The 27204-nt window shown below is 41.2% G+C and overlaps 2 protein-coding genes across 5 annotated transcripts; one reads left to right on the forward strand and one right to left on the reverse strand.

The window, feature by feature from the left end:
- Positions 1 to 133: 133 nt before the first annotated feature.
- DNAJC21 (DnaJ heat shock protein family (Hsp40) member C21) lies at positions 134 to 12385 on the forward strand. 3 transcript variants are annotated; one of them, XM_075020425.1, is made up of 12 exons: positions 134 to 322; positions 701 to 794; positions 1804 to 1927; positions 2875 to 2997; positions 4945 to 5249; positions 6617 to 6768; positions 7129 to 7216; positions 7460 to 7621; positions 8278 to 8338; positions 10256 to 10446; positions 10860 to 10923; positions 11640 to 12385. In XM_075020425.1, the coding sequence occupies exons 1-12, from the start codon at positions 226 to 228 to the stop codon at positions 11799 to 11801; spliced, it is 1623 nt and encodes a 540-aa protein (XP_074876526.1). In that variant the 5' UTR covers positions 134 to 225; the 3' UTR covers positions 11802 to 12385. The 3 variants fall into 3 exon arrangements, with proteins under 3 accessions (XP_074876526.1, XP_074876527.1, XP_074876525.1); XM_075020426.1 differs by having other exon boundaries at positions 8278 to 8320; positions 10857 to 10923; XM_075020424.1 differs by having other exon boundaries at positions 135 to 322; positions 10857 to 10923.
- On the reverse strand, positions 12284 to 27204 carry AGXT2 (alanine--glyoxylate aminotransferase 2). 2 transcript variants are annotated; one of them, XM_075020427.1, is made up of 15 exons: positions 27114 to 27204; positions 25515 to 25600; positions 24906 to 25090; positions 24469 to 24592; positions 23255 to 23349; positions 22021 to 22114; positions 21057 to 21110; positions 20841 to 20934; positions 19686 to 19786; positions 18483 to 18575; positions 17538 to 17670; positions 16777 to 16865; positions 15113 to 15262; positions 14654 to 14752; positions 12284 to 13195 (listed from the first exon to the last, which is right to left on the reverse strand). In XM_075020427.1, the coding sequence occupies exons 1-15, from the start codon at positions 27166 to 27168 to the stop codon at positions 13085 to 13087; spliced, it is 1563 nt and encodes a 520-aa protein (XP_074876528.1). In that variant the 5' UTR covers positions 27169 to 27204; the 3' UTR covers positions 12284 to 13084. The 2 variants fall into 2 exon arrangements, with proteins under 2 accessions (XP_074876528.1, XP_074876529.1); XM_075020428.1 differs by lacking the exon at positions 21057 to 21110.

Genomic DNA, 27204 nt, shown 5'->3' on the forward strand with positions numbered 1-27204 from the left:
CGCGGCCCTGCCCCCGCCCCGCCGCGGCCTGCAGCCGGCGGAGCCCGCCCCGCCGCGCCGCGCCGCCCGCCCAGCTCCTCCCGGCGGGAGGCGGTCTCGGCGGCGGCCCGGTCTCCGGATGGCTGTACCGCCGCCGACCCCGCCTCCGCCGGTCCCGCCTCCGCCCGCTACCTTCGTAGCGCCGGCCGGCCGGCCGGCACTTCTCCCCACGCGGGAACCGTCGCCATGAGGTGTTACTACGAGGTGCTGGGGGTGAAGCGCGACGCCGCCGAGGAGGAGCTGAAGCGGGCGTACCGTCGGCTGGCGCTGCGCTGGCACCCAGGTAGGATCGCGACGCTCGGTCTCCGCGGGCCCGGCCCGGCCGCAGGCCGGAGGAGGGAGCCCGGCCTGCCTCCGCCTGGCTTGGTCGTCGTCCCCCCGCCCGCCCCGGGCTGCAGGGGGAGAAGCCGTTTCTCCCCGCGGGCGGTGCTCCGCCGGTGCCGCGGGGGCTGAGCCGCTCCGGGTCGGTCGCGGGTGGGTGGGTGCGTGCGGCTGCGGGGAGCGGGCAGCGGGGCCGGAGGCAGCGCCCGGCCAGCGCCGCGGCAGCGCTGGGCGCTTGCTGCGCCTCGCTGGGGGTCTCGGAGGGCGGCGTGGGTGGGTGGGTGGGGGGTGCTGCCGTCGCGCCTCGGGTGGTTGACGGTTCCACGAACTCTCCCTCCAGATAAAAACCCGGAGAACGCGGAGGAGGCGGCGGAGCAGTTCAAGTTAATCCAGGCGGCGTACGACGTTCTCAGTGACCCGCAGGAAAGAGCCTGGTGAGCGGTCTTCTACCTGCTGGCGGCCTGGAACAGACTTTACGAGTGCTGCCTCGGCCAGGACTTAGAATTGGCTTCTGGCTGGGCCTCGCCGCCAGTCGGCACGGGCCTCTGCGGCGGCAGCGGCCGCTCCGCTCCGGGCTCTGAGGGGCTTGGGAGCCGTGCGGCCGCCCCGGGGAGGCGCAGCCGGGCGCCCGCGGCTGCCGCGCCGTGTCCCGGGGGTGGTGGTGGTGGTGGGCTGGGCGCGGAGCGGGGGGGAAGGCTCGGGGGACACGGCGGTGTCGGCCTCCGTGCCTTCCTTCCGCCCCGGAGCGGGAGGCGGCGCGGCCGTTCGCGTGGGTATTCCCTGCGGCCACGGCCCCGCCACGGCTCCGCGGGGAAGGAAGGGCCAGCGGCGCACGGGGTGCCGGCGGGGCTTCGGTGCGCTGCTGGTTGTGGGCAGAGGGCGAGCCGTGGTGACGGGCACAGAGCCTGTAAGGTAGCGTCTGTAACAGTCCGGATTCGAAATACACACGTCTCCCGAACTGCTGCGTTAAATGTTCTGCGTAGCCTGTTCTTCAAATGGGCCGAGGCATCCGCCGGGTTATGCAGCCAAAACCACCTGCACTAAAGTTTGTCCTCCTGGAGAGGGACGTGCCATTTTTCAGTTCTTAGGTGCTTCTCCTGGGGGGTTTTTTGTGCGTGTAAACGTCGGATGAGTGAAATAATGTCCTACCCATTTCCGAAAGCTTATTGAAGCGCCTTGCTGAAATGCGTTTGCTGGCTGCCCCTTAAGAAGTTGCTTCTATAGATATTGCAGATAAAGTAATAGGGAGTAAACTGAAGGTCCGGCGGGAAGATTTACTGAGCCCGTCTTTTTTTTTCCCTCTCTGAAGACTTTGCTTGTGAGACACAAATTCCAGATACTAGGCTAAGGTATACACTGAGGTGATACGTGTACTGTGGTAGCTTACCAGCACTGGGGAATGTTCTGTGTCTCTACACCACTGATACCGTGAATTTTTGCTAGGTATGATAGTCACAGGGAGGCTCTGCTGAAAGGAGGACTTGATGGAGAATGTAAAGATGATACGTTAGATCTGCTGCAGTACTTCACTGTTAGCTGTTACTCGGGATATGGAGATGATGAAAAGGTAATGAATGAACTCATCTTTAATGAATCCATTTAAATTTCGTGAAAAGTGTTGGCATTCTTTTCGTGTTGAAAAGCTATGTGGGGAATTGTTGAGCATAGGTAGTAATAACACTTACACAAATCTTTCTAAGACAAAACTTATGCTGGATGCTTAGGGAAGCTTCCACTCCTGCTTATTTTTTGTCCAACAATTACTTAGTCATGATTTCCAACTATACCATACAGCTACAGAGCCTGTGTATATTATTTATTTACGTTATATAGTGAAGCTTTCCAGTGCTTTGCAATACCATCTGTTTATTCAGAAATACCTTTAACAAGCCAGAACGCTTCAAACTAAAAAAAAAACAAACAAAAACCAAACCAAAACAAAAACCCAAGCAATGTAGCAACAGTCCTTCAGGAAACTGTGCTTCCTATAATTGAATTCCCTGTTGGATTTTAAGATGCTAATCACAACTTAAAAAGCTCCAGGTGCTTAGAAAAACCTCTGCCAGAGAAAATCCTCATTTGTCTTTGTGTTACTATACTAGGAGTGAGTTAGTAACATCTTAATTTAAAAAGAGATAGGGTACTCAATAGTGAATTTTGTATTTGGAACTTTCTCAAAACCTGATCCTGTGTAACCCGAAACTTATCAACATCTCCAGCATGCTGAAACTTTTTTTTTGGTTTAGATCTGAATACAGGTGCTTGATGTGTGAGAGGGACAGAGATTACACGAAGGAGATTGAAATAAAAGGAGTGTGAGAGAATGGGAACTTTGTTAAACAGAAGGGTCTTGCTGTCGAGAGCAAGTGCTTACAAGGCCTTTACCCTGGTTTTGAGTTGCTGTTGCAGAATTGTAATATTTCTCTAAAATACACTACTGTAGCTGAACATTTGTACATCTATTATTGAGCTGTGCAAAATATGTCAGGTTGTTTTGCTTTGTTTTTATTTCAGGGATTCTTCACAGTCTTTCGACAAGTTTTTGAGAAGATTGCAAAAGAAGAGATGGAATATATGACCCAGGAAGATACTGCAGAATTCCCTATGTTTGGACATTCCCAAAGTGACTATGATACGGTAAGACCGAGTGTAAATCTGAACTGAAAGTAACACAGTTAAGTCATTACTTTGTCCCACACTGAAGTCAAAGGAAAGGCTCCTGCTGATCTCTGAGGTGAATGCAAAACCACATCTGCTGTCTTTTCTGCTACTGTAGAACATTACTATAAAGGAAGCGCTTGTGTTCTGATTCATAATGTTTAAGTGAATTAAAATTGATATTTCCTGTTGTACTATATTATTAGCCAGGCTTTTAGGGTAAGTTGTCAGACAAACGCTTCGCAGTGCTAACCATCAATTATGCCAATGAAACTTAAGTGTAGTGCAAGACCTATAAAACAAAAGAACAAATATTTTCTTTGCTTCCTGATGAGAACAGTTTACCAGTGTTTTAATGCAACTTACACTACAGAACGGGACATTGAGAGATTTTTTTTTTTTTAAATAACAAGTAGTGTCCTGCCTCATTAAGGAAAACTGTTTAGCACTTACTGCCTATCGCAGCCTTTAGAAAATGGGAGATGTGGTGGTTGACCTGCAACGTGATACTCTTGTCGTCTACAATTATTCTGTAGTAAGACTTAATTTCCAAAACATTGCATGCTTTCCTTTGGGAAGCAAGAAAAGAAAATGTGTGGAGGACACTTGGATTCCTGTCATCTGGTTTGCCAACTATTTGTTGTGTTTTATCAGACTTAGAATTTTTTTTTTTTAAGGTTACCAGTATTCCTGTGTTGAAATTAAATAGTAAAGTAATAGCAGTTTCCCCATTGAATAACTGCACGGTATCAGTGTACTCAAATGTTGCTCCCAGTCTACTACTTCTCCCTGTCACTTTCAGTAAATTGTACTGTATGACTAATTATTTATGAAATTTAAATTGATACATAGCTTAAAATTTAGTAACTTCAATGGTACAAAACTTGGCTGGAGCTGGAAACAAAGTTACAAATCAAACTAAGAAGTGTCAGAATGGGTGTTTAAATATCAGGTAAAATTACAGGATGGCTTAACAAATGGAAATCTTTCCCAGGGAGAGAATATGTAGTGTCTCTGAAACTGCTAAAATCTGTCTTTTAATGGAGTTATCTTGAAACATCTTTTGGAAACTGCTTGGTCTCAGACCGTGGGATAGCCATGATTATAGACACAAAATAGCTTTTATGTTGTCAATTAATAACTGCAAAAATGGCTGGGATTCTAGCAGCAGCATGCTTTGTCATCTGCCCTGTTCACACTGCTCTGGAAGCAGAATGCTTGTTTTGTGTTTGGTTTTTAAAAAAAATTTTTTTTTTTTTTAGAGGGATTCATAGGGGTATTTTATGGGAAATAGCCTCAGTTAAATGGGAAAGTAATTATCCCTGTTATCTTATATTAAGACAAAGAGATTACACTGTCAGGATTCTAGCGCTGCGGTGGGAGTGTCGTGGGAGAAGGGAAAAGAGTTTTAGAAGGGAGCTACGAAAACTGTACAGTCTTCAAAATCTGTGATGTGAGTGGTCTGTGGCTCAGTCTACTGAGTTAATTCACAAGAAGCTTGAGAGGCAGCTTGATCAATGCCAGGCAGGCAGGGAATACATTTTTAAGTCTATGACTTCACAAGACTTAAGGGGAAGAGAAGGCTTGTGAATCAATTAGGTGCAGAAACAAAAGTGGTCAGCTCCAAGTGTAAGTAGTAGGCAAACCAAAATCCACATGGGAGTTCAGCAAGAGCTGCTGTACAGTCTTCTGGAGAATGACAGAGATGTGCTTGGATTTCAGGTAGCTGCTGAGGAGGAAGAAAGTCTTAGCTCATACAGCTGATGAAGGGTTTCTCTAAACCTTTATGTCATTTATTTATACTCTGAGGGAAAACTGTGGCCTGTATAGAAGACACAAAACTGCTACAAAAGTCCTGAATTATTTGGTATGGTTTTTTGTCCCCTCGCAAACAAATGACTTGTTTAATTTTTTTTTTTCTTACAGGTAGTCCACCCTTTTTATGCATATTGGCAGAGTTTCTGTACTCAGAAAAACTTTGCTTGGAAAGAAGAATATGACACACGACAAGCTTCAAACCGCTGGGAGAAACGAGCTATGGAAAAAGAGAACAAGAAAACGAGAGATAAAGCAAGGAAAGAGAGGAATGAAGTGGTCCGTCAGCTAGTAGCCTTTGTTCGTAAAAGGGATAAAAGACTACAGGCTCACAGAAAACTTGTAGAACAACAAAATGCAGAAAAAACTAAGAAAGCAGAGGAATTTCGGAGGCAGCAGAAGCTCAGACAAGCCAAGTATGTAAATGTGGAACAAATACTTTAAACTTGGAGAAACTATCCATGAGGATACCATATAGAGTTAGATTCTAATAGTAGCTCCACTTGCTTTTTTAAACATCCTTGAAAGTTTTATGTATTAGTTTTGGTCTGAAGCCGGAGCTTTTTAAAACTTGAGTGTCTCTGCATTGTACTGACATGTAGCGATCTAAGATAACCAGGGAACAGTTATCTGTGTGCTGCAGGTAACTGGCTGTAGTAGCACAGAATCCAGTGTGCTTTTACTTAACTGGGGAGGTAAGATTTAATAGTTATCATTGTTCCTTTGAAGAAAAAAGAATTTGTGTTTTGGAATGAGGGAGAACAGGGCTAGGACAACATGTTCTTAGATCAGCTTCATCTGCCTTGGAACTGTACGCACTAAAAAGAAAGTGGGAAAAATGAAAATAGTTTTGCTTTTCCTTTTAACTCTTCAGAAAGGACCCTTTCATTGGACTAAATGCATTTTTTGGATGCTTTTATTTTTCCCAAAATTAAGTAGAAGGAAGACCCTCTCTCCCAAGTATAAGCACAATTTATTCTTCTAATTAGAAGAGGTTTTTGCCTGCAAATGGGAGGAGGGAGCTTAAATTCTAGTAAGAGTGCACTTGCAAAATAATTGTGTATTGATTAAAATAATATAATAATAATTAAAATATATATGGAATAGTTTATGTACAATTTATTTTTATTTTTATATATATATTTGTATGTGTGTGTGTATGTGTGTGTATATATATATATATATATATATATATATATATATATATATGTTTTTTCCAAAAGGGAGAATGAAGCAGAATTATGCATTTACCACCAAATGGCTTGGTAATTCTGAGTCCAGGATCCAGCTAGAGCAAAATTCAGCTGTATTGTGGTGCACTGATTGATAGCCTGGGCCACACTTAGATTTGGAAAACTGAGCTGGTGCATTCCCATAGCGCAGTGTCAAGGAGTAATGTGCTTGTGGCTTTAGTGGTCCTGTACTGTTCGTGGGTTTGGATCTTGCAGCAGGTAAAAGCAGCTGTACTGCTTTGAGGATTGAGCTACTTTACTCCTGTCAGCTTGACATTGGCCATGCTGCATAGCATTTCCTGCCTGAAATTCAAGCAGGACCCACCTATGTTAATGCCTCTTTACTTGCAGGGTAGATGTGCCCATTGACATCACAAATTAACTGCTCAGATTTCCAGGCCCTACAGACAATTGTTTGCTCCATCATAATATGTTCAGGACCTTTCTCCTAAAATACCAGAGAAGACGAAGTTATCCTTTAAATAATACTGCTTCTGTAATTCCTATTTCATGGATGCAGCGTAGAAGTTACTGTATTATTCTACTTAAAGGCTTACTGAACAGTACAAGGAACAGAGCTGGATGACTCTGTCGGATATGGAGAAAGAGTTGCAAGAGATCGAGGCACAATATGAAAAGGAATTTGGAGATGGATCAGATGCTGAAGATGAATTACAACAACAGGAGACAAAGGGCATCAAAGGTATAGAGTGTGGGAGGGTGATCTGTATTGAGTCGTTACAGGCCGAATATTGGCTCACTGCACTTAAAGCCACAGATTCACAGTTCTGATGGTAATGCAACTCCATGCCTCCAGCTGAGGTGTGCCAGCCAGGCTACAGTCTGGCCCTCTTTGGGGTTTTCCGTTGAGCATGAGAAGACGTCAAGCTACAGCTGTTGATTTAGGCTAATGTATGATATGGTGAGACGATCTTGATGACTGCGTGTCAATAATACTAAGGAAGTTGAATGTCAATGTGACTATTTGCTGTGGCTTTAAGAGCAGCTTACTGAAAAATCACTCATCTGACTTTGTCTCTCTGATCCCTACTGATCTCTTCAGACAAACTGAATGACGAGACTGAAGAAGCTGAGTTTGGTGGTGATCTGTACTGCCCTGCTTGTGAGAAATTTTTGAAAACTGAAAAAGCGTAAGTGCTTGTGGTTGGGGATTTGGGGGTTAGGGGTGTTGGGTTTTAACTTTTTTAAAAATGCATTTTAAAGATGTTTTAACTCCACATAATGGTCAGTGTTGTCTTTACAGTAGAGACGTTGTCAGGGCAGAATTTTCCATACTTAGTAGTGATAGATAATGGGCCTGTTATTAATTTATCTGTAAATATAACAGTGTTTGCTCAGAGCTACCTGCAGTAATGATCTGCTGTTCTTCACAGCATGAAAAATCATGAAAAATCAAAGAAGCATCGAGAGATGGTAGCATTGTTACGACAGCAACTGGAAGAAGAAGAAGGGAAATTTCCTGTGTCTGTGGATGATGCAAATGAAATACATACCAAAGAGAAGAAGGAAGGAGAAGAAGACATGCCCAAGCAGAAGTACTTTAAATTGGCTTTAATTTTATTGTGACTAATGATTTGGCAAGTCTTGGAGGCCGTCAGAGGGGGCTTCTGGTGATTTATAGTTGTGTTGGAACTCACAGTATTATGCCATTTAAAATATTGCTTAGCATCAGAGTTCTAGTAAAATGCATACATTAGTGTGACTGGATTCAAATATTGTAGGATAATAGTCTCATATTTTCTCTGCTTCGTAAAGTTACATGTTAAGGAAAAGTGGTTGTTACTTTTCAAACAGGGGAACTTGCACAGGGCCAGTATTTATTCATTCAGTACTTTTTTGGTACTTTTTGTCAGTTGGATGCTGGCACGCATAGAAAATGGGTGTGCTTAAAAATCAGAATTGATGAAGTAAATTGTACAACTTCATTTTTTGAATGACCAAAGCATAATACCAGCTCTCTCACTAGTATCTTCAAGTTCAGTCTGAGCAGAATAAATGTTTTACTAAATGCAATAAGTAGTTTAGGAGAACTATTGTTTTTATTTCAGGCATGAGTAGTTTTCTGTTTGTGGCTACTGTCTCCCTATTATGTTAAGAGGATAAGCAAGAATATAACTTGGTACCTTTTTAGAAATTGTACTCATTTGTTTTTTCCTCAAAAAGAGGTAATTTTAAATTATTATCTTTACAGACTCTCGAAGAAGCAGAGGAAGAAACAGAAAACAAGGATGATGGCATGTAGTCATACCATGGTATTCCGGGAACTTTACAGTCCAGTTTTGTTATCTCCTAATTTAACTTTTTTTTTGTCCTGAAAAATAAGAGAGACTTTGAAATTCTACAGAACTTGAAGACTGTTTTCAGATAGCGTTAGTTCTTCTTTGACTGCAAAATAATTTTTATTACACTTATTATGATCATATTTTAAGATAATAATCTCATAGACCTCACTTTGTTCTGTTTGTGCAGATCCTAATAAATGTGGTGCTGGTTCTAAAGAGGCTACAGTCTGAAGTGTAAGGAAGACAGATGGAAACAGGCAGATAGGCAGAGTGCAAGGAATTGATCAGAAAGACCACCAATGGCATTAGTACATTAGCAGCTCAATTGTTTGGTCGTTTTCTGCTTTGGTTGCTGGAGTTGGTACAACATATTGTTTGTTAATCTCTAATTCAGGGAGAAAAAAACCCTAACACATTATTGGCATCCTAATGACACTGTAGTTGTTGGAAACACATCCATTCCACCTTTCACTTGAATTGCAAACATGAGTAACACCAACCTGTTGTACTCTAGGATCTGAGTCTGTGCATGATATGACAGATCTGTGCTTACAGCAGCAGGTAAAATTCAAGAACAGCAAGCTGTTTCAGGCTTGAGTGGCAGCAGTGCCACAGTGAGCAAAATTTTCTGCCTGCCTTCCTCAACCTTGATCCTTTTCAAGTCTTACTTCTTCTCTACTTACTACCTCAATCCTAGCCTTCTCCCAGTGAGCTTTCAGTACCAGGTCCTGGCTCTTCCATCCTTTCCCAAGATGGTCTTCTGTCTTCTCCCAGCCTAACCCCTCTAGTCTCCTATCGTATGTTCATCTTCTCTGCCCTCTCCCACACCATCATTGTCTCTCATCCTCAAGAAACTTCCCTGAGACTTGCAAGCAGCTGAATTTTTCTTGCTTCACTTTGGCTGGTATTCCATAGTCCAAGTCAGTATTCTTGTTTCCATGCAAGCCATCAGGCTCCTGTTCAGCTCTTGCCTTCTCAGTTTGAAATCGGAAGGTCTTGTTCTCACTGTACAGATTGCATATAGGCACTGTGTCTCTCTTCCATCAGCTTGTTCACGAGGTCTTCTGCAGCCCAGACAGTAGGTGCCACTCTTGCATAGCATGAGCTGGAATCTTCCACAGACAGATTTTTCTGGGAACATAACCTCCATCCTCTACCAAGCTTTACAAAGTGCAGGGAATTGCTATGGTTTTTGTTTTCTTCTCCTGAAAGTAGATAGATTAGCCAAGTTTTTTCAGGTAGCTGAGACTCTGCAAAAGATACTAGAGGTGTTAGAATTGCATTATTGCAGCGTTAGGTCAAATTCGTTACCCTGCTTTTGGGAGCTGAGCTGTATTGCTTCAGGCATGTTCAGGAGTTGATCTTTTGACTGAGTGCATGTGTTGAGTCTACTCTTGTTTTCTGGTATGTGGAAAAGGCTGCCAGTGTTTCTGTTAGGGAGGGAAAATACAGTGTGTTTATCTAGCTTCAGTCAGCTCAGTTACTTTGACTTGTCTCCTAATGCAGGTGTCTGGCACAGAAAACTTTAGTCTAAATAATATTTTGCAAAGTTACAAGGAAAGCCACTGTTTTATAATGTGAAATGGTAGCCAGAAGAGAATGAGCCCTGCATATAATTAAAAGCTACCTTCATTCTTCTCTTCTGTAGTTTTAGAGGCTGTTTTATTGGTGTTTCTTCCCTTTATCACAGGTGGCCTCATCTTTCAAAACAGGAGAACTAAGGTTTTACCTGTTACAATTTCATGGAAAACAAACAGTAAAATTAAGGTGGTCCATGGTTTTCTGTTCTCTCCACTGACCTGTGTTTGAGATAAATAAGTATAATACTATAAACATAATCACTAATGAACTTAAAGTAGTTAACTTGCGTATCTTCTGTTTGGACAGACTGACAAGGACTCTTCTGATAAAAGTGCTGATGAAGGAACAGTTGAACAAGAGGAGGTGCCCGGAGTGGACAAGCAGAGTGGCTCAGCAGAGGAGGTGGTAAATGATGGCCAAAGATGTGCTGTGTCGGGGGACACAAGCACGACAGAGGATGTCAGCCAAGTGAAGGAAGCAGAAAGTGAAGCGACAAGGTGTGCCAACTTGCAATATTGCACTGTGTCATTCTGTGTCATGTTTGATACTGTCAGACAAGTCTAGATTTACTCGCCAATGTGAACTGGGGGCTACTCCACTAAATCAGAGTTGAGTGAATAGGATACTAAGCAAGGACTGTTAGGATCTACTTTGGAAATGGTGTTTGACTGCAGATCCCTGCCACATCACTTACCAGTAGCTGATTCACCATCTAGCTGAATCTTGATCTCAACAATTGATCATATAAATTAAATTGCTTTATTTTTTTGCTGGAAGCTCTTGCATTGTATTGTTTGAAGGAAGAACAGGGGAAAGCAGTGGAGACATTGATGACTGAAAACCATCAGACACTCTTAAAAATGTTGAATGTTAAATGCACTGACCTTGGTTTCTCTTTGTTTATCAGCAGTACTAAGCCTAAAGGGAAAAAAGCCAAGGATGCAAAAAAGTCTGCTTCAGAGCACCCAACAACGGTATGTCAAATTACTTACGCTATTTAAAAGCTGGTGGTCATAATACTACAAACAAGGTTGGTTGTTTGGTCACTTCCAGTCCACAAATTCTGTTTCAGTTTTTTTTCTTATTTTCTAATAATACAGGTATTTCTATCCCTATGACTTTATTAGAAGCTGGGAGACTGGAACAGCAGCTTTTGTCCTTGCAGAGAAGAGCACAACTAAATTTCAGTTTAAGAGAGTTGGTAAAGCTCTGTATCCAAGGCAGTTCAAACCAAACAAATTAAACAACTGAAGACAGAGCTGTTGTCATCAGGCAGGTGACAGGCAGTACCATTTGCATCTTTCCCAATATTGATGCTTCCCAGAAAGAGCAAAATCTTGTAGTAACTACAGCTAAGACATAATAAATTCACTAAAGCTCAGAGCCTAAAGTGTTGTGTGTATAGTCAGGTGAAATAAAAAGTATTCTTTATCTTGAATTAGATTTGCAAGGCTTCTATTCTTGTTCTTGGTTTTACTTAGTACTCTTTGAAATTTCAAGACGTTATACTTGTGATTTATTTTTTTTTAAATATATATATATTTGTTCCTCAGTAATGAAGTATCTGTGATAGAAACAAACAGCTTATTCACATTTCATTAAGAGAAACTGCATACAACAAATTGGTGTATTACATTTATTGCATATTACATATGATTATGAAGCATTTTGTTTTTTTTCCTCATTGCAGAATGAAGTTCCCATCCAGTGTACAACCTGCAAATGTACATTTCCATCCCGAAATAAACTGTTTGAACACCTCAAAACCATGGGACATGCAAAAGCAACCCAAGCACCACCTGTAACTGGAGCTGTAAACACCAGAAACAAAAAAGAGAAACGTAAACACTAATGGGCTTTGTTAGAGTAACAGTCTTTAGAATAGTACATGAAAACTCTCCCAAAACTGGAAGGTGCACATTGCCTGTGTTCAGAGTTAAAACGGAGAAGGGAAGTCCTAATTTTGGAAAAAAAAGGAAGATGCAGCAAAAGGAGTATTATCTTGTGAAGGAATGTGTGCTTTCTTTTGGTTTTATCAGCTTTTAATAACTGGATTTGACCTACTAGCCATAGTTTGCATCTTTACTATATCACTAATGAGTGTGCTTTGCAATCTTAAAAGCAGCAGGAGGAGAAGAAAAGCATATTTTGGAAAGGAAGAGGACTAGATTAGAGCCCCATGATAAATAAATAACTGTCATTAGAAACTTTTCAACTTTATGCAAACTTTTCTTTTTCATGCCCTAATTACAGTGTCCTTTTATTAGGGATAGACAGTTTTACCTCTATTTGAAACCTCCAGTTATGTTCTGCTCAGAGTGGTTCTCACCCAGAGATTTATTATGCCTATGTAAGTGAAATCTCACTTCAGACTGAAGTCTGCAGTGTTACTTTTTGATTTTAAATTCTTTTATTTAAATAAACACTTCTATCATTTGTGTGTTTTACAAATGCTTGTATGTATTTGGTATAAATAGCAAGGTTTTGGTAGGGGGGTTGGGGGCAGCAGCAGTGGTGACCGCTGTGGAAGTCAGTTGGGGACTACCCTGCACTGGTCCCAGCCATCTCTCTAACACCACACACCAACGCTCAGCCAGTGGGGAGTACGTGGTGCTTCTGTCAAAACATATTTAAGATGTGGCAATAAATGCCATCGTACAAAGCAGCACGGCCAGGGCAGCAGGAGGCATGCAGTGCTGGTACCACCCCCAAGGGCACTATGGATGCTACAACACGCAGTGTACTTCCCCAAAACAACTTTATTATTTTCCTCTCCCTCTTTCTAAAAATTACCAATTTTGATATGACTTTCATAGATGAAAGATGAATATACATCTGCCTCTTCATCTGATACCCAGTTAATCCAATCAGGGGTTTTTATGCTAATGCTAGAATAGCTGTGTGTAGAATATACATAGAATACACACCACCACTGTAGAACTGAACTGTATGTTTACAAAACAGGTTACAGTGAATTCTTTATTAAACACTGGATCTGTCAGACCACTCTTATGATACTGAACAAGTATTTCTTCTTCAGACTATGATTTTCTTATCCTGTGTAGAGTAGTACCAGGTCTAGGTGGCAAGTATCAGGGGTTCTGTGTGCATCTCATGTAAGGGAACAAATCAAGTCTATTTTGCAGCTGCTTTCTCCATGTGTCTCTGTAAAGCAGTATGAAATACTTCCACAGCAAAGTCGACATCCTTTTTAGTAATGCACATAGGAGGTTTAATTCTAAATGTCTGAGGAGAAAAAAAAAATAATCGTTAAACTTGTATGGAAAGAATACAGTTTCTAGCAGCCCATCTAGGTCAGCACTCACCTTCTGCTCAAAAAAATCTAACAAAAAGTGTGAAAAATACTGTTATTGCAGAACAGCAGAGCAGGGACTGAGGCTTCTGATAAATGCACTCTGAAGTGGGGCAATTTTGGACTTGACAGGATCCAACCCACCACTCCACTCCTGTGACAAAGCAACTGCCTCCAAAAGAGACCTGACCAGAGTAGGTCAGGTTTGCAGCTCTGTTATTCCAGACAGAACTAGTATAAAACTTTTGATGGGTTTGTACTAAGAAAGAACAGACATAGGTGTATTTTCCTTTCTGGCAGCTCTGCCACAGGGAAAATTAGTATGTATTAAGAGTGGCAGCCTCTTGCATTGTGTCAGCTGATTTGCTGTTATATTGTAGGCTTTTTTTAAGGCTTCTAAGAGAATGCATTATGAAAGAATCACCAAATACTAACTTTCAGTTAGGGTACTATAGCTTGAGTGCATGTTGATCAGGAAGGGGTATATGAACAGTTTAACTTGTCAAGTTTCAGTTTAAATTTTTCTGTCATCATATCACAGGACTTCATGCAGCGAGAGTGGAATAATGGTCTTTCCTACCTACAGCCCCATGTGAAGCTAACACTCACAGATAAACAGCACTCTCATGAGACAGAATCAGATTTTAACTACACTCTGAGGTGCAGCCTGTTACCTGGGTTTCTGGTCTGTGACTTGTGAAAGAACCGATGAGGTGACAGATGTTATGCCCCATTTATTTTAGCCATCCTGTGTTTATCGCGTACAGAAGCTGCTTCCACTATGTCAGAGGGCTTCACCGACCTGACCAGCCGAGAGGCAACTCTCTGCTGTTAACTCACATGCTGTAAGAAGCTGGTGATGCAGAGCCCTGGGTACAGCATGGTGCATCTTCAATTGCTGTGGGTTGATGCCCATTCACATGCAATTCTCACTTTTGTGCTGCATTGCTGAACATGCTGTTAGCAATTCTCTGGGTTTTTTTTATTACCATACAGGTAGAATGTTACCAGCTCTCCAGACTGAAAGAACGAGCAAAACCAAACTTGTTCTGTACCAACAGGTCAGGTGATAACCTGAACATCAGCAAAGACTTAGCAGGCCTGAATATTGCTGATTTCTTGTAATTTACATAGGCTATAGTACCATGCTTTTCTAGGGGAAGTTGTCCCTCTAAAGGAAAACTCCAAGCTTAGAGCTTGCTCAGCATACTTGAATCAGATAGCTCCTGCCCAATTTATAAAATAAGCAAAATTAAACAGAGAGAGTTCCTAAGAGTATATGTTTTCTAGTTTGTTTATTTACTAAACTGAAGTTAATTTAGCTTGAGGGAAACAGGATGTAGTTCATGAGGACAGAAAATAAGCTTTATGTATAACCAGAGGTTCAGTACCTGACTGTAGAGTCCTCCTCTGCCAATTAGAACCCCCATGTCTTTACAGTCCTCCCAGATCTGATTGATTTCTTCAGCTGGAAGAGGGTGGCGACTATCCTAAGGAAAGCAAACATTAAACTTCACTTAGATACTCTAAATTAGTCCTATGAAAAAAATATATATTCCAGCCTGTCCAATAAAGCCCACCCCCACCTCTGGCTGAAAACATTAGCTGTGTAATTTATCTGCTTTCTAAGACCAGTTTATGCAATTAAGGTACACAAGTCACTGCTTACTCAAAGCTTGTGAAATATCTGAAAAGCTGGAACATTCTGGCTCGTTTTTGGCCCGAGCAATGTTTTCTTACTTCACTAGCTTTTTTTAAATAGGAAATCATCCTATTATTTCAACTGAAATAAGATGTGATAAAACTTTCAGTGGCACTGTAAATTGAGAGGAATAAAGTAAATCACTAACCTTATCTGTCACCATTTCTACTCCAATCATAAGTCCCTTGCCACGGACATCTCCAACAACCTCAAATTTATCCCGTAGTTTAGCCAACTCCAGTAGCATGTATGTTCCCACATCCTCACTGTTTTTTTGTAGACCATCTTCTTCAATAGCCTGGTTAAAATGATGTACTGTGACAGCATTGCAGGCAAAGCTTCCAATATAGTCAGTTAATCCCCATTTAGCTTGATGACACACTATGTTTATCTCACTTCCTTGCAGACTATGTTCCTTCACTACTACAGTTCTTACATTTTTGTTCTTTTACAACCCTCTAGTGGCATCAGAGTACAACTGAACATAATATTTTGATGTTGCTGTGGCATTTTTCACATTTTACTTATTATTCCATAAACATAATCCAGTAATTCATGGTCACATGTAGTCAGAACTGAAAAATACCTGACCAGCAGCATTATTTTCAAAATCTAAGAAATATTTTAATTCTTTGTCAGTATCATGAGAAGAACGTAATTTGACAAGGCATACCTATGTGTACTAGGCAGCTTTTTAGGGAACAACTTGAGTGTTTTAGATACACCAATACCATGCTTTTTAATCACAATCTTTTTTTTGTTCCTTACTCCACTCTCCTTAATCAAAGTTCTGACATGCAGTCACCTATCAGTACTGACATGCACAACCCATTTGATGAACTTAATATATGCATTAAAAAAACTCATATGAAAAAACAAAAAAATACAATTACAGAAGTTGAAGTGGCTGTTTCTCCTTTTTTCTCTTCTTTTTTTTTTCCCCCCTTTTCTTTCAACTCCATTTTATTCTTTCAGACTCTGACAATCTCCTTGGATTTATTTCAGATCCAGGCTCCAAGTTACTTCAGAGCCAAAAAAACCCAAAACATGGGTTCGGACTTTCTTATTTGTAAACTGTTTTTTTCAAAATCTTTTTATTTATATGATCAACCATCTTATAAAATAGCTTAACCCCCCCAAACACTCAGGAAAGTAACATGAACAGAAACAGTGCTGTAATGCAGTGAGATTTAAGGACAAATGGTTTGTACATGATCAAAACAAATTAAATAGCGACCTACTGCCCACTGACTGATTTTCTGCTGGATAGTGAGTGAAATATATTGGAAATTTCTTGATTATCTTTTTCATGAGGCTTTTTTTTTTTTTTTCCAAAAGGAATTCTGACCTTCCATATTTTTAACTATCTGGTTGTTGAGGCTTTTTAGGCATAAGGAAAGAGCTGTGGAGTTAAAAAAAATTTGTTAAGCATTTGTGACAGAGAATAAATTTGGTTTAGCTAAGGATTTGCATAGTCCTATGAAAGGGGCTTTTGAGAAAGTGCTTTCCTACGTTTTTATTAACAAAGTAAAGAACGTAAGGAAGACACAAAAAGATGATTCTGAAAACATAATTAGAGGACTCCTTGCTAGAGGAATGAAAATTTTGCAATGGAATGAAACAGGAATTTTTCCTACACATACGGCACATTGGCCATGTATGCATAATACATGCATAAGTTTGTGCATTTTATACAGTTATTTAAAAAATAGCCCACCTGTAACTTTATAGTAAGAATAAATGTAAACATTTTTCATCTTTTGCTACAAGAAAATCTGTGGAATATATAAATACATATAATGTTCTCCCTACATCAAGAACTGCAGCTCCAACTACACAGGCCAAAGGGCTTCCTCCAAATGTATTAAAGTGAAGGTTTTGAGCCAAGGAACTTGCAATCTCTAAGAGAAAAAGAACAACATTGATTACTCTTACAGTTGCCTTATGTTTGGTAACAGTACTTACCTGCTTTAACTTAACTGTTAAGTTTGCTGTGCTTCAACCCTGATTCTACTAGATACAATGCAATAGGAAGATTTTATTTTTTCCTGCAAGTAGTCTGTGCAAAATATGACTTATCTCCCAAAACTATAGTGTCTAGCAGATGCTAAAACCAGACTTTTTTAAAAAGAAGTCACATTTCTAACATATGCTATCAGCTGTCCCCTTAAACAGACACCTACGGATTTTCTTCACTAGATTCAGCCAGTCATTTGTATGAATCAAGTAGCTGGCTAGCATGCTGCCTTATATACTTGCAGTACCTTGTTTAGTAAAACAGTGAATTCTGTTAGGATTTCCAGGATCTATTACCAGCTATACCAATACTTGCAAGGTCATCCCCACTTCAGTTACACAACTAACCCCATTCAAATAAAGCTTTGCACTGGTATAGCACAGCGCTTGGTAAAATGAGTAATGAGAATCCAATTCATTTCTCAAAAGATAGATTGAGACAAAGATTATTAATAAAGCTCAGCTATTTGAACACACATCTCTCCAGTAAGTAATTATTGTATAGTATATTTTGTAATTGCTCTATTTTAAATCTTAGCAAAACAGAACACTTATACCTTTTGTTGTAACAACAGCTGCCATTGGAAAGCCATTACCAATTCCTTTTGCCAAAGTAACAATGTCAGGGACTACATCATGTGTTTGAAATCCCCAGAAATGGCTGCCTGTCCGTCCAAATCCTGTCTGTACCTTTCAAAAGAAAAATTCAGAGAAATCCCCATCACTTTCTCACATTTTACAATATGGTTTCTTTTTCTTGTCTTTCTGTTGTTACTGATTTGCATTAAACTGCAACTACACCTGGAGTCGAGTTCTATTAGGATCCTTATTCAGATGGCTTTGCACAAAATTCTGTTTATTGTAATTGGGTTTTTCTTTCACATATGAAAGAGATACCATGTCACCGTGTCTTAGGCATGGTGAGATGCACAAATAAGCTGCAGCTTCCATTTCATAATGGAGAGGAAATGCAGTTGCTTATCACATTTCAAAAGCAACCCCATGATTGCTGATTTCTACTACTGTAATGCTTGAGGTACATATCACCACCACTTTGAAGTGTTTGCTACTGTTTCAAAATAGCTTTAGCTAAGCAAATTCTATTTATAAAATGTATTTGCAGAGGTACAGCCATCTCGAGTTTATGTATGCCAACAACACTCATAAGAGGAAGTGTTATTGTGACAAACTTCACATCACAGCTGGCATTTATTAGCTGCCTATTTCTGTAAATTTACTGCTCCCAAAAGGTAGGGATTGAAGTCTGCTACTAACATCACCTGTGTGTAAAATCCCAATACCACATAGCAGAATAGAGGCAGTAAAAAACTGGGAGGCTCCTATGCTTGGAGAGATGTGCTGTGTTAAGCTTAAGCTATGAAGTGTATAGCATTGCACTTAGATTATTTCCAGGCTTCCAGTTTGCCTTCACTTGGACTCTTTCAAGATGACTTTCAGAGGTACCCCAAACTCTAGAGCTCTTATGTCCAAAAAGAACTCACTTCATCTGAAATACAAATGCCCCCTCTTTCCCGTACTAGCTGATAAGCTTCCTTTAAGAAACTTCTTGGGTACTGAACAGCGCCGTTAACACCCTGTCAAGACAAAAAAAGACAACGTCTTCACACAAGGAAACAGGAATTCCACTGTGTGACTATCCTACAATAAGAAAAAATACCAGCAGCCCTCTAGCAAGACTGTTGTCTCAAGTTTCTGGCTTCAGCAGTGAAACTGCTTCAAAAAGTTCCTGTTCAGGTCACTCATTCCCATTCCACAGGGCGGTTTGCTGTTCCATTAGTTGTGCTGGTATAAACGTTTGTGAGGCCATGCTGTAAACTGGATTGCTGTAAGACAGACTTGATTAAAGATAAACTGCCAAAACAATTATCTTGAAAACCTACACACTGAGAAACCCAGAAACTGTGTTTGATGACAAAGTTAACCAGAGAATTCACATTCCTTCTTTGGTTAATTTGTTTAAAACATTGTTTCCTCAATTTCTGTTCACCTTGCCAGTTTTTCTTTGGATCAGAAATTCCACTCTACACCTGGACGGCAACGGCTTCTCAGACTCAAGTATGTGAAGGCATAGAAGACAGCAAAAACAGAGAACAGCTCCAATCTTCTCTGTGGACACAATTCTCACATTTTTTTCTTGCCTTTCCTGTTCCAGAATATATTCTCCATTCTTCCTATTCAAGAACCACACATACAACAGTTCTGAAACTAGGGTGAAGCACCAAAAGAATGAATCCTGTGGCCACTACTTGCTGGAAATCTGCTAAAAATATAGTGGATAACATGGCTGGGAAGAGGTGGAAGGGGAATTGACTTAAAGTTTACAGAAATAGTAAAGATAAAAGCAGTACAAAATTTGGAAGAAGGTATTAGAAACTAAACAATAGCATGCATCATACTTGCTATTTAAATGCAGAAAAAAATGTGTATATTCAATCATGATTCTCTGTTTAATTTAACTTCATGAGCAAAATTCTAGCTCCACTGAAATCAGTGACAGAAGCTGAAATTTTAACACAGTGCATCCATTCTTTCAAATATTTAAGGTGTTCAAGGCACTAAATAATAAGAAGAATAAATAATAAGAATCTACAGAAGTCTATGTTTAGGATGTAGCTAAAGAATATCAGATCTGAGTGCTTCACACTATTTGTGCCATCACAACTGAGAAATGGCAAACTACCTACTTGAATTGGTTCAGCAATAAATCCAGCTATCGTCTTTGGCACTGAGGTATTCAGAGTGTCTTTGAACTGTTCAATGTACTGGTCATTTGCATGACATACACCTGTTTACATGGGAAATAGATTGAAGGGAATTTACTTAAAATGACACAAAACTAGCTTCAAAATATGAAATTACACATCTAAGCAACAAGTATTATCTGACTGCATGGTAAATGTCACCTCTCAAATACACAATAAAAGGCTAAGCATTAAAGGAGAGAGTCCCTTATCTTCTCCTAAACCATATATACTCTAAGGAATGCCAGTTCCAAAACAGCAAGGCAAGGCTGCCAGACAATAAGGTATTACACATTATACAAGTCAGTAAGGTGTAGGTTAGAGAAAGTGTTTGTGAATCACCTGCATCAGCAGAAGGAATAAGCACACACTTTCTCAGGGGTTAATAAACACCAGCATAAGACATAAGGAATCGTTAGGTTAGTGCAGGTATGAGGATTCTGGAGAATACAGCTGTGCATCAGTCTACACTGAAATAAAGAACAGAGCAATTAGTATAGCTAATGCTTGCATTCACCAGGGCGGGCAAAGCTAAAAAGAAAACATTCTGTTATGTATGTATGTGAATTAAAATACCAAAGAGTGCCCGTTGAAACAGTGGAAGAAAATTACTATAATAGTTGTTAACAGGAGAGCAGTAGCGGAGCTTTCACACTGTGCTGTGTATGGAATGTTTTGCCCCATATTAGACTTTTTGCCTATCACTGGCCTCAGGTTGTCCTTACTATTCATATTATTCCAAAAGAAAAGCTTGAGAGCTGTCAAAACTTCAGAAACAGCAGAAAAAACCAATGAACATTTCCATTCTTCCAGATGTGCTAAACTGAGTTCCACAGCTCCCAGAGTTAGTTGATCATGACAAATGCTGGAAACAAAGGCTGGGATTTTAAGAAGAAATCTGAGAATATGAGGTGTCACTTGCCCAAAATTTTTCTCAGTGGAAAGCAGTGCCTGAGGTTCTCTGCAATATTTTCTCTGGTTGCCCTTGCATATCCTATCCAGAGGTCTACCTTTCTTGAGAAGGCAAATACAACTTATTTCCACAGGCCTCTAGTATTCTCTAATCTAAAAGCCAAAAACTTTTTGTCATTGACCAACCTTCAGAACAGCTGCATTTTCGAACAGTTTGTACTGGAGAATCTCTACAATGGCTGCCTCCCCATGGACCACGAAAAACATCCGGTAACATCGTCTGTCAAGCATAAGAGAAATAGCTACAGATTTGATGACACCTTTCTAAGAGATGCTTTGATCATACTGAGGGATCAGTAATGACAAAAACTAAAGAAAGGCTGTTAGAGTCAAAGGGCATACCTCATTCAAGCAACTTGTCTGAACAACACTTGTGGAATAACACCAAACTTCCCCCTCAAGAAATGGTAAAACAGAGACAGTTTTGGAACCAACAAGTTTAGACTATTCCAGCAATAATCACTGAATTGATTACTTCCTTTGTTTTGCCCTTTAAGTTAATGAGCAGTTTTGGTTATCTAAGATTAATAGCAACATTTTCAGAGCTGCTGGTAGTACTTCAATAATCTGAAGTATGGTAAAAATCTGCAAAACACAGGGAGGTAGGCAGATCTAGTACAGTAATTACAAGCTGGAAATTGGGAACTTCAGCCTTCTAATCCTGACTGCTGATGAAATACCACATGACTTCAGGCAACTCATTTATTGACCCAGTTTGGGAGGCTGCTGTAACGGAGCCTTCCTACAGCCAGTGCTGCGGGTAAGCTATTACCAGTACAGATGGGAGTAGCCAATGCCAGCTTCTAGTAGATAGAAAGTCATTGCCATCTGCTCAAGGGCAGGGAGATAACGTATTGCCATTTATCTCCAATGGATCTCCTTAACAGGTATGTCTCCTGTCTTGCTGAAATGAGGGATATCATAGGGTTTTTTCTTCATTCCTGGGGAGGATCTACTTCAGACCAGCTGAAAGCAGCTTTGCCAAAACAAACTTGGGAAAAGGGGTTCCGAGCTTTATTATTTTGCACCTTACACAGACTTACATGCAGGCACTAAGCATGACTAAAGAGCTGTAAATCATGCCCACTCGTGTTATGGCTGTCCCGATTCCAAAGTAGCATAAGTAACTATACGGAGAAGGAAAGGGGACTCTGGCTCGTGTGCTTACACAGGAGGAACAGGTACACTGCAGTTTAGTTAGTGACCGTAACACACTTTGAGGATAGAAAATGTGCTAACTGTTGAAATATTCAAACAAAATATTACGTTACCCAGATTATTTAAAAAAAATAAATAAAAATCTCACTGTTGAACAGCCAAAGCCATTGGCGACACCATGCTTATAAAGACCAATAGATGTCAATCCCAGCGTGTAAGGGCTGCCTCCATGGTACGCTCCTCTGTGCAAACAAAAGCAAGCACATGAACACCACTCATTTCCAAGAAGAGACTGTAGCAAAATTAATTCTGAGAAGGCACGCTTCTGAGCTACAAATTATTGGGGAAAGTGTGCACTGTTACACTCAAACCAAGAAGACTTCTGCTGCCATTTTTTGCTCTGGTTTTGGAAGATCCATGACTGCCCATCTGCATTTGTTTCCTAGATTTCAAATGTTAAAAATTGTAAGGTGATGTTTGCAAGGAGAAGAGAACAATGATTGGAACCAACAGCAATTCAGGCAGTGCCTCACAAAGTTCTGCTGTAGCACCTGAGCCCTACACAGCAAACATCTCTCTTCTTTAAATCTTGGGAACTGCTGCTCTCTCCAACAGATGCTGCCAATCATTAAACTACATGGTAGTTTGCTGCCAGTTTTATACACAAATCAGAAGTTTATTAATGAGAACATACAAGCAAGGTGGGTACCCAATGTTCTGCTGAACAGAATAACAGAAAAATACAGCTCTTCATAACAAGGCCTTTTATTCTAATATCTGAAGCCACTTGGGAAGCACAGTAGAAAGGACTGCTTACACTGGTGCTTACATAGGACTCACCCCTGCACCACCTTGTCGCTAAGCCAGAAGAGCTGTTTGTGTACCTGTGCAGTGAACTATGGTTCAGGGATCTGGCAGAAAAATAAGGCAGCAAAACAAACAAAACAAAACAAAAAATCCTTCTGCCAGGTTAGCTTTCAGCCAGAGCAGTTCCCTGCTGCAGTTCACTGCACTGCTCTTCCACCTTTGCATCCCCACAAACGAGGGCACGGCAGGGGTAGAATGAAGGAAGAAAGCAGCAATTGCTGAAGCCTGCTTTGGCCCTGAACGATGGTCCACCAAAGCACACACTGAACACAGAGACTAGACCCTTTTCTAAGTAACAAAAGCAAAAATTGCAGGTTGTGTTTTGTATGCAAACTACTCTGAATATACTGTATCAAATCTTCAAATAAAATAATTTCTCTTTGTCAAATAAAATAATTTTTTAGTGTTCTCCTCAGCAGATCTGGGATTAAAGAGTTCTCTATCATTTCTTGGTTTAGGCATATAGAGACTGATCACACACACAAATGAGTTTTGTAAAGATTTATCGCCATTACCTGAAAGAGATGATGTCGAAGTTACGAGTATATAGCCTTGCCATAAACATAGCCAAATCATTGGCTTCTGACCCGCTGTTGGTTAGATAAACCACCTAAAGGATAATACCTAGGATCAGTACAGCGCCCAACCACCACCTTCTTGGTCAGCATCAGACCATGTCACTTAGTAACATTATGAGCTATAACCTATCACTACCACAAGGTGACTTCACCACAGTAAACTTAGTGTTGCCTCTACACTATAGATGAGAACTAAGACCAAGCTGACGTACTCAGGGAGAGTACAGAAAAATCTTTAACAGCTGGGAGCTTTGGGTTTTCCTAAAATGGAACAGTGATTCAAAGAAAAATGAAAGTGTCCAGGTCAAACTGAGTATGACTGACTGAATAAAACTAACCTTCACGCAGGGAAAAAGGGCTGTACAGTGTCCTTGCATGTTAGGTACTAGGAGTGACACACACAGACACAACTGTGGAACAGAAGAGGTAAGCAGAGTATGCTTACTGGGAGCAAACGAGGATTAAGAGGATATCCTGAATACTAGTTCTGAGATTTGAAAACAGCTCAAATTCTAGTGTCACTGCTTTTAAAGTTAATTTTCAGAAGTCATTGAGATTCTCCACTTTGTAAACTATGCAGATGGTTTACATTTTATTTTTTTAACTTTCCTTCCATTTTAAAGACTGCGACAGCTTCACACTCTTCTGCTAGCCCAATTTCATTTTATCACCAGTTTATTTTACCTGAAAACAAACCCAGTGTTTTTTTTACTGTTTCTGGGCATATGAAACATGACATTTATGTGGTTTATTTAAATGTCAGTAAAGCTCACTACACAAAGTACTGTCCAATACTTTTCACTGTGAATCTTCGTGAGATCAAGCAAATTAAGGCTGGCTATGTATAAGAATAGTTAACATCTTCTTAGTTCCTTCAATAATTTTTAAGCTGGCAATGCCCCTTCACAGTCACAACTGGAGGATGAGAACAAACAGAACAGGACCTTGGGATATTATGCTTGTCTACATCTGAGTCTAAAGAAAAGCCTTCAGGGTCATCATACTCTCCTTATCTGACAGGCTGTAGTCCCCATACAGGTTTTCTCTCCAAAGATATAATTTATGGCTCTCATTTATGTAATATTTTATATTAAACATTTCTTAAAAAACACCCCCTTCACCTGCCCCTGCTCCTGTCAGAAGCAAAGTACCTTAAGTGGATCTGGAAGAAGAGAAGTTAGCTTTTCAGCATACTCCTGGATTGATGGGTGCATGTAGATATTAGTGGTATGCCACAGGCGAGCAAGCTGCTTCTGGGTAGCCACAGTTACCTTTCTGCATGTAGCACAAGAAGAGACAACAGGATTCAATTCTACACACATGTGCACTCATACATGCACACACCTACCCATTATTAATTCTGAAAACACAGACACTGCACCATTTGCCAGATGAATGAACAAGTAGACAAAATTAATGAATTCTTCAAAGTGTAGTGGAAATTGACCTTAATGCAAGTGATACATGACAATTCAGTGAATCATATTCTGGTTTTAGGCTCACAGTGCCACAGATTAATGAAAAGCAAAGCCAACATAGGTATCTCTTCCTGTATTTTATAGCATAAATCAAATAGTAACATACTTACGGGTGACAGTGACCAACACTGACAGTGACAATTCCAGCAAAGAGATCAAGGTATCTTCGTCCTTCATAATCAAACAACCACTGCATATGTCCTTGATGCAACAACAACGGCTTCTTGTAATACATTCGCAGTGAAGGAGAAATACTTTGTTCACGAATCTTCTGCATACGTTCATACGGATAGGACTGAGTGGAATAAAAAAAGTCATTATCCATATATGCTTTCTAAAGATCCAGACCAATGCACCTGTAGCGGATCACATAGATTACACAGCTGTCTACAGCGGTTGTTCACAGAACTAAGATTTTAACAAATTCTGGCACATAAAGCGTTCTACCTCTACAAACCTCTGAAACAGCTTTTGAAATAAGGCTGCTATTCTGCACTTACCTCCTCCTTGAAGTTTTTCAAATCAACAATGTAGCCATAAGATATAGAACTGTCACACAGATACATCTATAGATTATATCCTGCTTGTAACAGAATTGTTTTTTGCCCAAAAAGCAAATTTTATAATCATATTTAAAGCACTATTTATAGCAGATGAGCCTATTGCTCAAATCCAGTAATGCAGCCCTTCTTAAATTCAGCGTAGTATGTATGACTTACTTTGTATTTTTCAGGTACAAAATCGCAAGGAGGCATTTTTGCGTGTGTGGAGACAAAGCTTTTCCATTTCTGCTGCCTAAAGGCAACTACAAAACAGTAAGAGAATTATCAAACACTTATCAAGGTGCACATCAGAAAGAGTTTCTCAACAAGCTTGTTCAAAGAACACACAAGCTATGGTCAACGCAAGTTTTGGTTTTTTGGTGGTTTTTTTTTTTTGTCTGAGAAATTTTCTTAGGGGAAAAATTTAATTAAGTAACACCTTTGTAAAGGCAAAATATATGTAGATTAAAAAAGGAAAAAGTGCTTCTCTCTTATCTGCTAAAACTCGGTTTTCAGTTTCACATGGACTTTTGACAGAAAAGGACTTAACACCCACCCCAATCGCCTCGCCCCCAGCAGTTTCTGATACAAATTCTTGTCTGGAAGCAGCAAGAGCAGGAATCCTCTACAAGGGTGCAAGGCAGGAGCCCGGGGTGACCGCAGCACAGGCGGTGCCCTCAGGGACTAGGGTACAGTCCCAACAGACCTAAACAAGGTGGGCAAAGCAGGGTCCACTGAGAGTGCCCCACATAAGTGGAAGAGATGAATCAGGTCCAGGGTCCACCCAGAGAGTCCACTCAGGAGCAGCAGCAGATGGGGCCAGAGACAGGGCTGGAGACAAGGCTGCAACATAGGTCCAAGGTCCATCCAGGAGACGGGGCCAGAGGCTGGACTGGTGTCAAGGCTATACTCATGGCAGAACTGAGGCAGGATCTGAAGGCTCAGGGCTGGGCTGAAACAGGGCTCCTGGGCAGCAGGCACAGGCAAGGGCCTGGGATGAGGCTGCCCAGAGCAGACAAGGGGTGCTCAGGGCCCTGACAATTCTCAGTGCCATCTTCTGACCTCTCTCCAAAATCCTAAAAACATCACTGCCCTACCTTTCATTTAAGTGCAAGTGTAATTAAGCAGGTATCAGAAAAAGCTACCATTTAAATACATTCTCTTTCTGCATCCCTAATATCATATGCTGAGAACTATGCATTCATTTTTAAATGTCTAAGGTTTTAAAGAATTTCTAAAACAGATTAAAATGCACAAGAATGAAGAGTGAAGTTTCCTGTGTATTACATACACCGCCACTTCCCTTACAACCACTTACAGCACTAATGAATTAATCACCTACAAGAGTCCAGTCTCAAAAACATTAATTAAAAGCCGTAAGTTAGACAAGTTCTGCCTTCGGGCCTCTTCCAAGGGGATCCACAGCTACATCGAAAGTGCTGCTTCGCCCCCCGTGTACAAACATGGAGCTGCGATCCAAAATCCCCATGAGAGCGGGCTTTCAGGGAGGCACGCCGACCCCCCGCCAGGCCTCCCCCGTCCCACCCGGCCAGCCCAGGCCTGCGGGGGCTTTGGGCTCCGTCCACGACCGCTGCTCCGGCAGACCCCGGCGGAGCGGGCCCCCACCGCGGGAAGAGTCACCTCAGCCCCTGATGGCCCCGCGGAGGGACGGCCCGGCCAACGGCGCCTGCCCCGTCCCGCCGGCAACTCGGGACAGCCGCTCCGCCCGGCTCCGGCACAGCCGAGCCGCCCCCCCTTATCGCGCCGGTCCCTTACCGCTGCCGAGCGGGCGGCCACGACCCCACAGCAGCGGCCCGACTCCCCTCGCCATGTCGGCCGGGACCAGCGCAGCTCCGGGCCGGGGACG

Source organism: Buteo buteo, chromosome Z (assembly GCF_964188355.1).
Source record: "Buteo buteo chromosome Z, bButBut1.hap1.1, whole genome shotgun sequence".
NCBI lineage: Eukaryota > Metazoa > Chordata > Aves > Accipitriformes > Accipitridae > Buteo > Buteo buteo.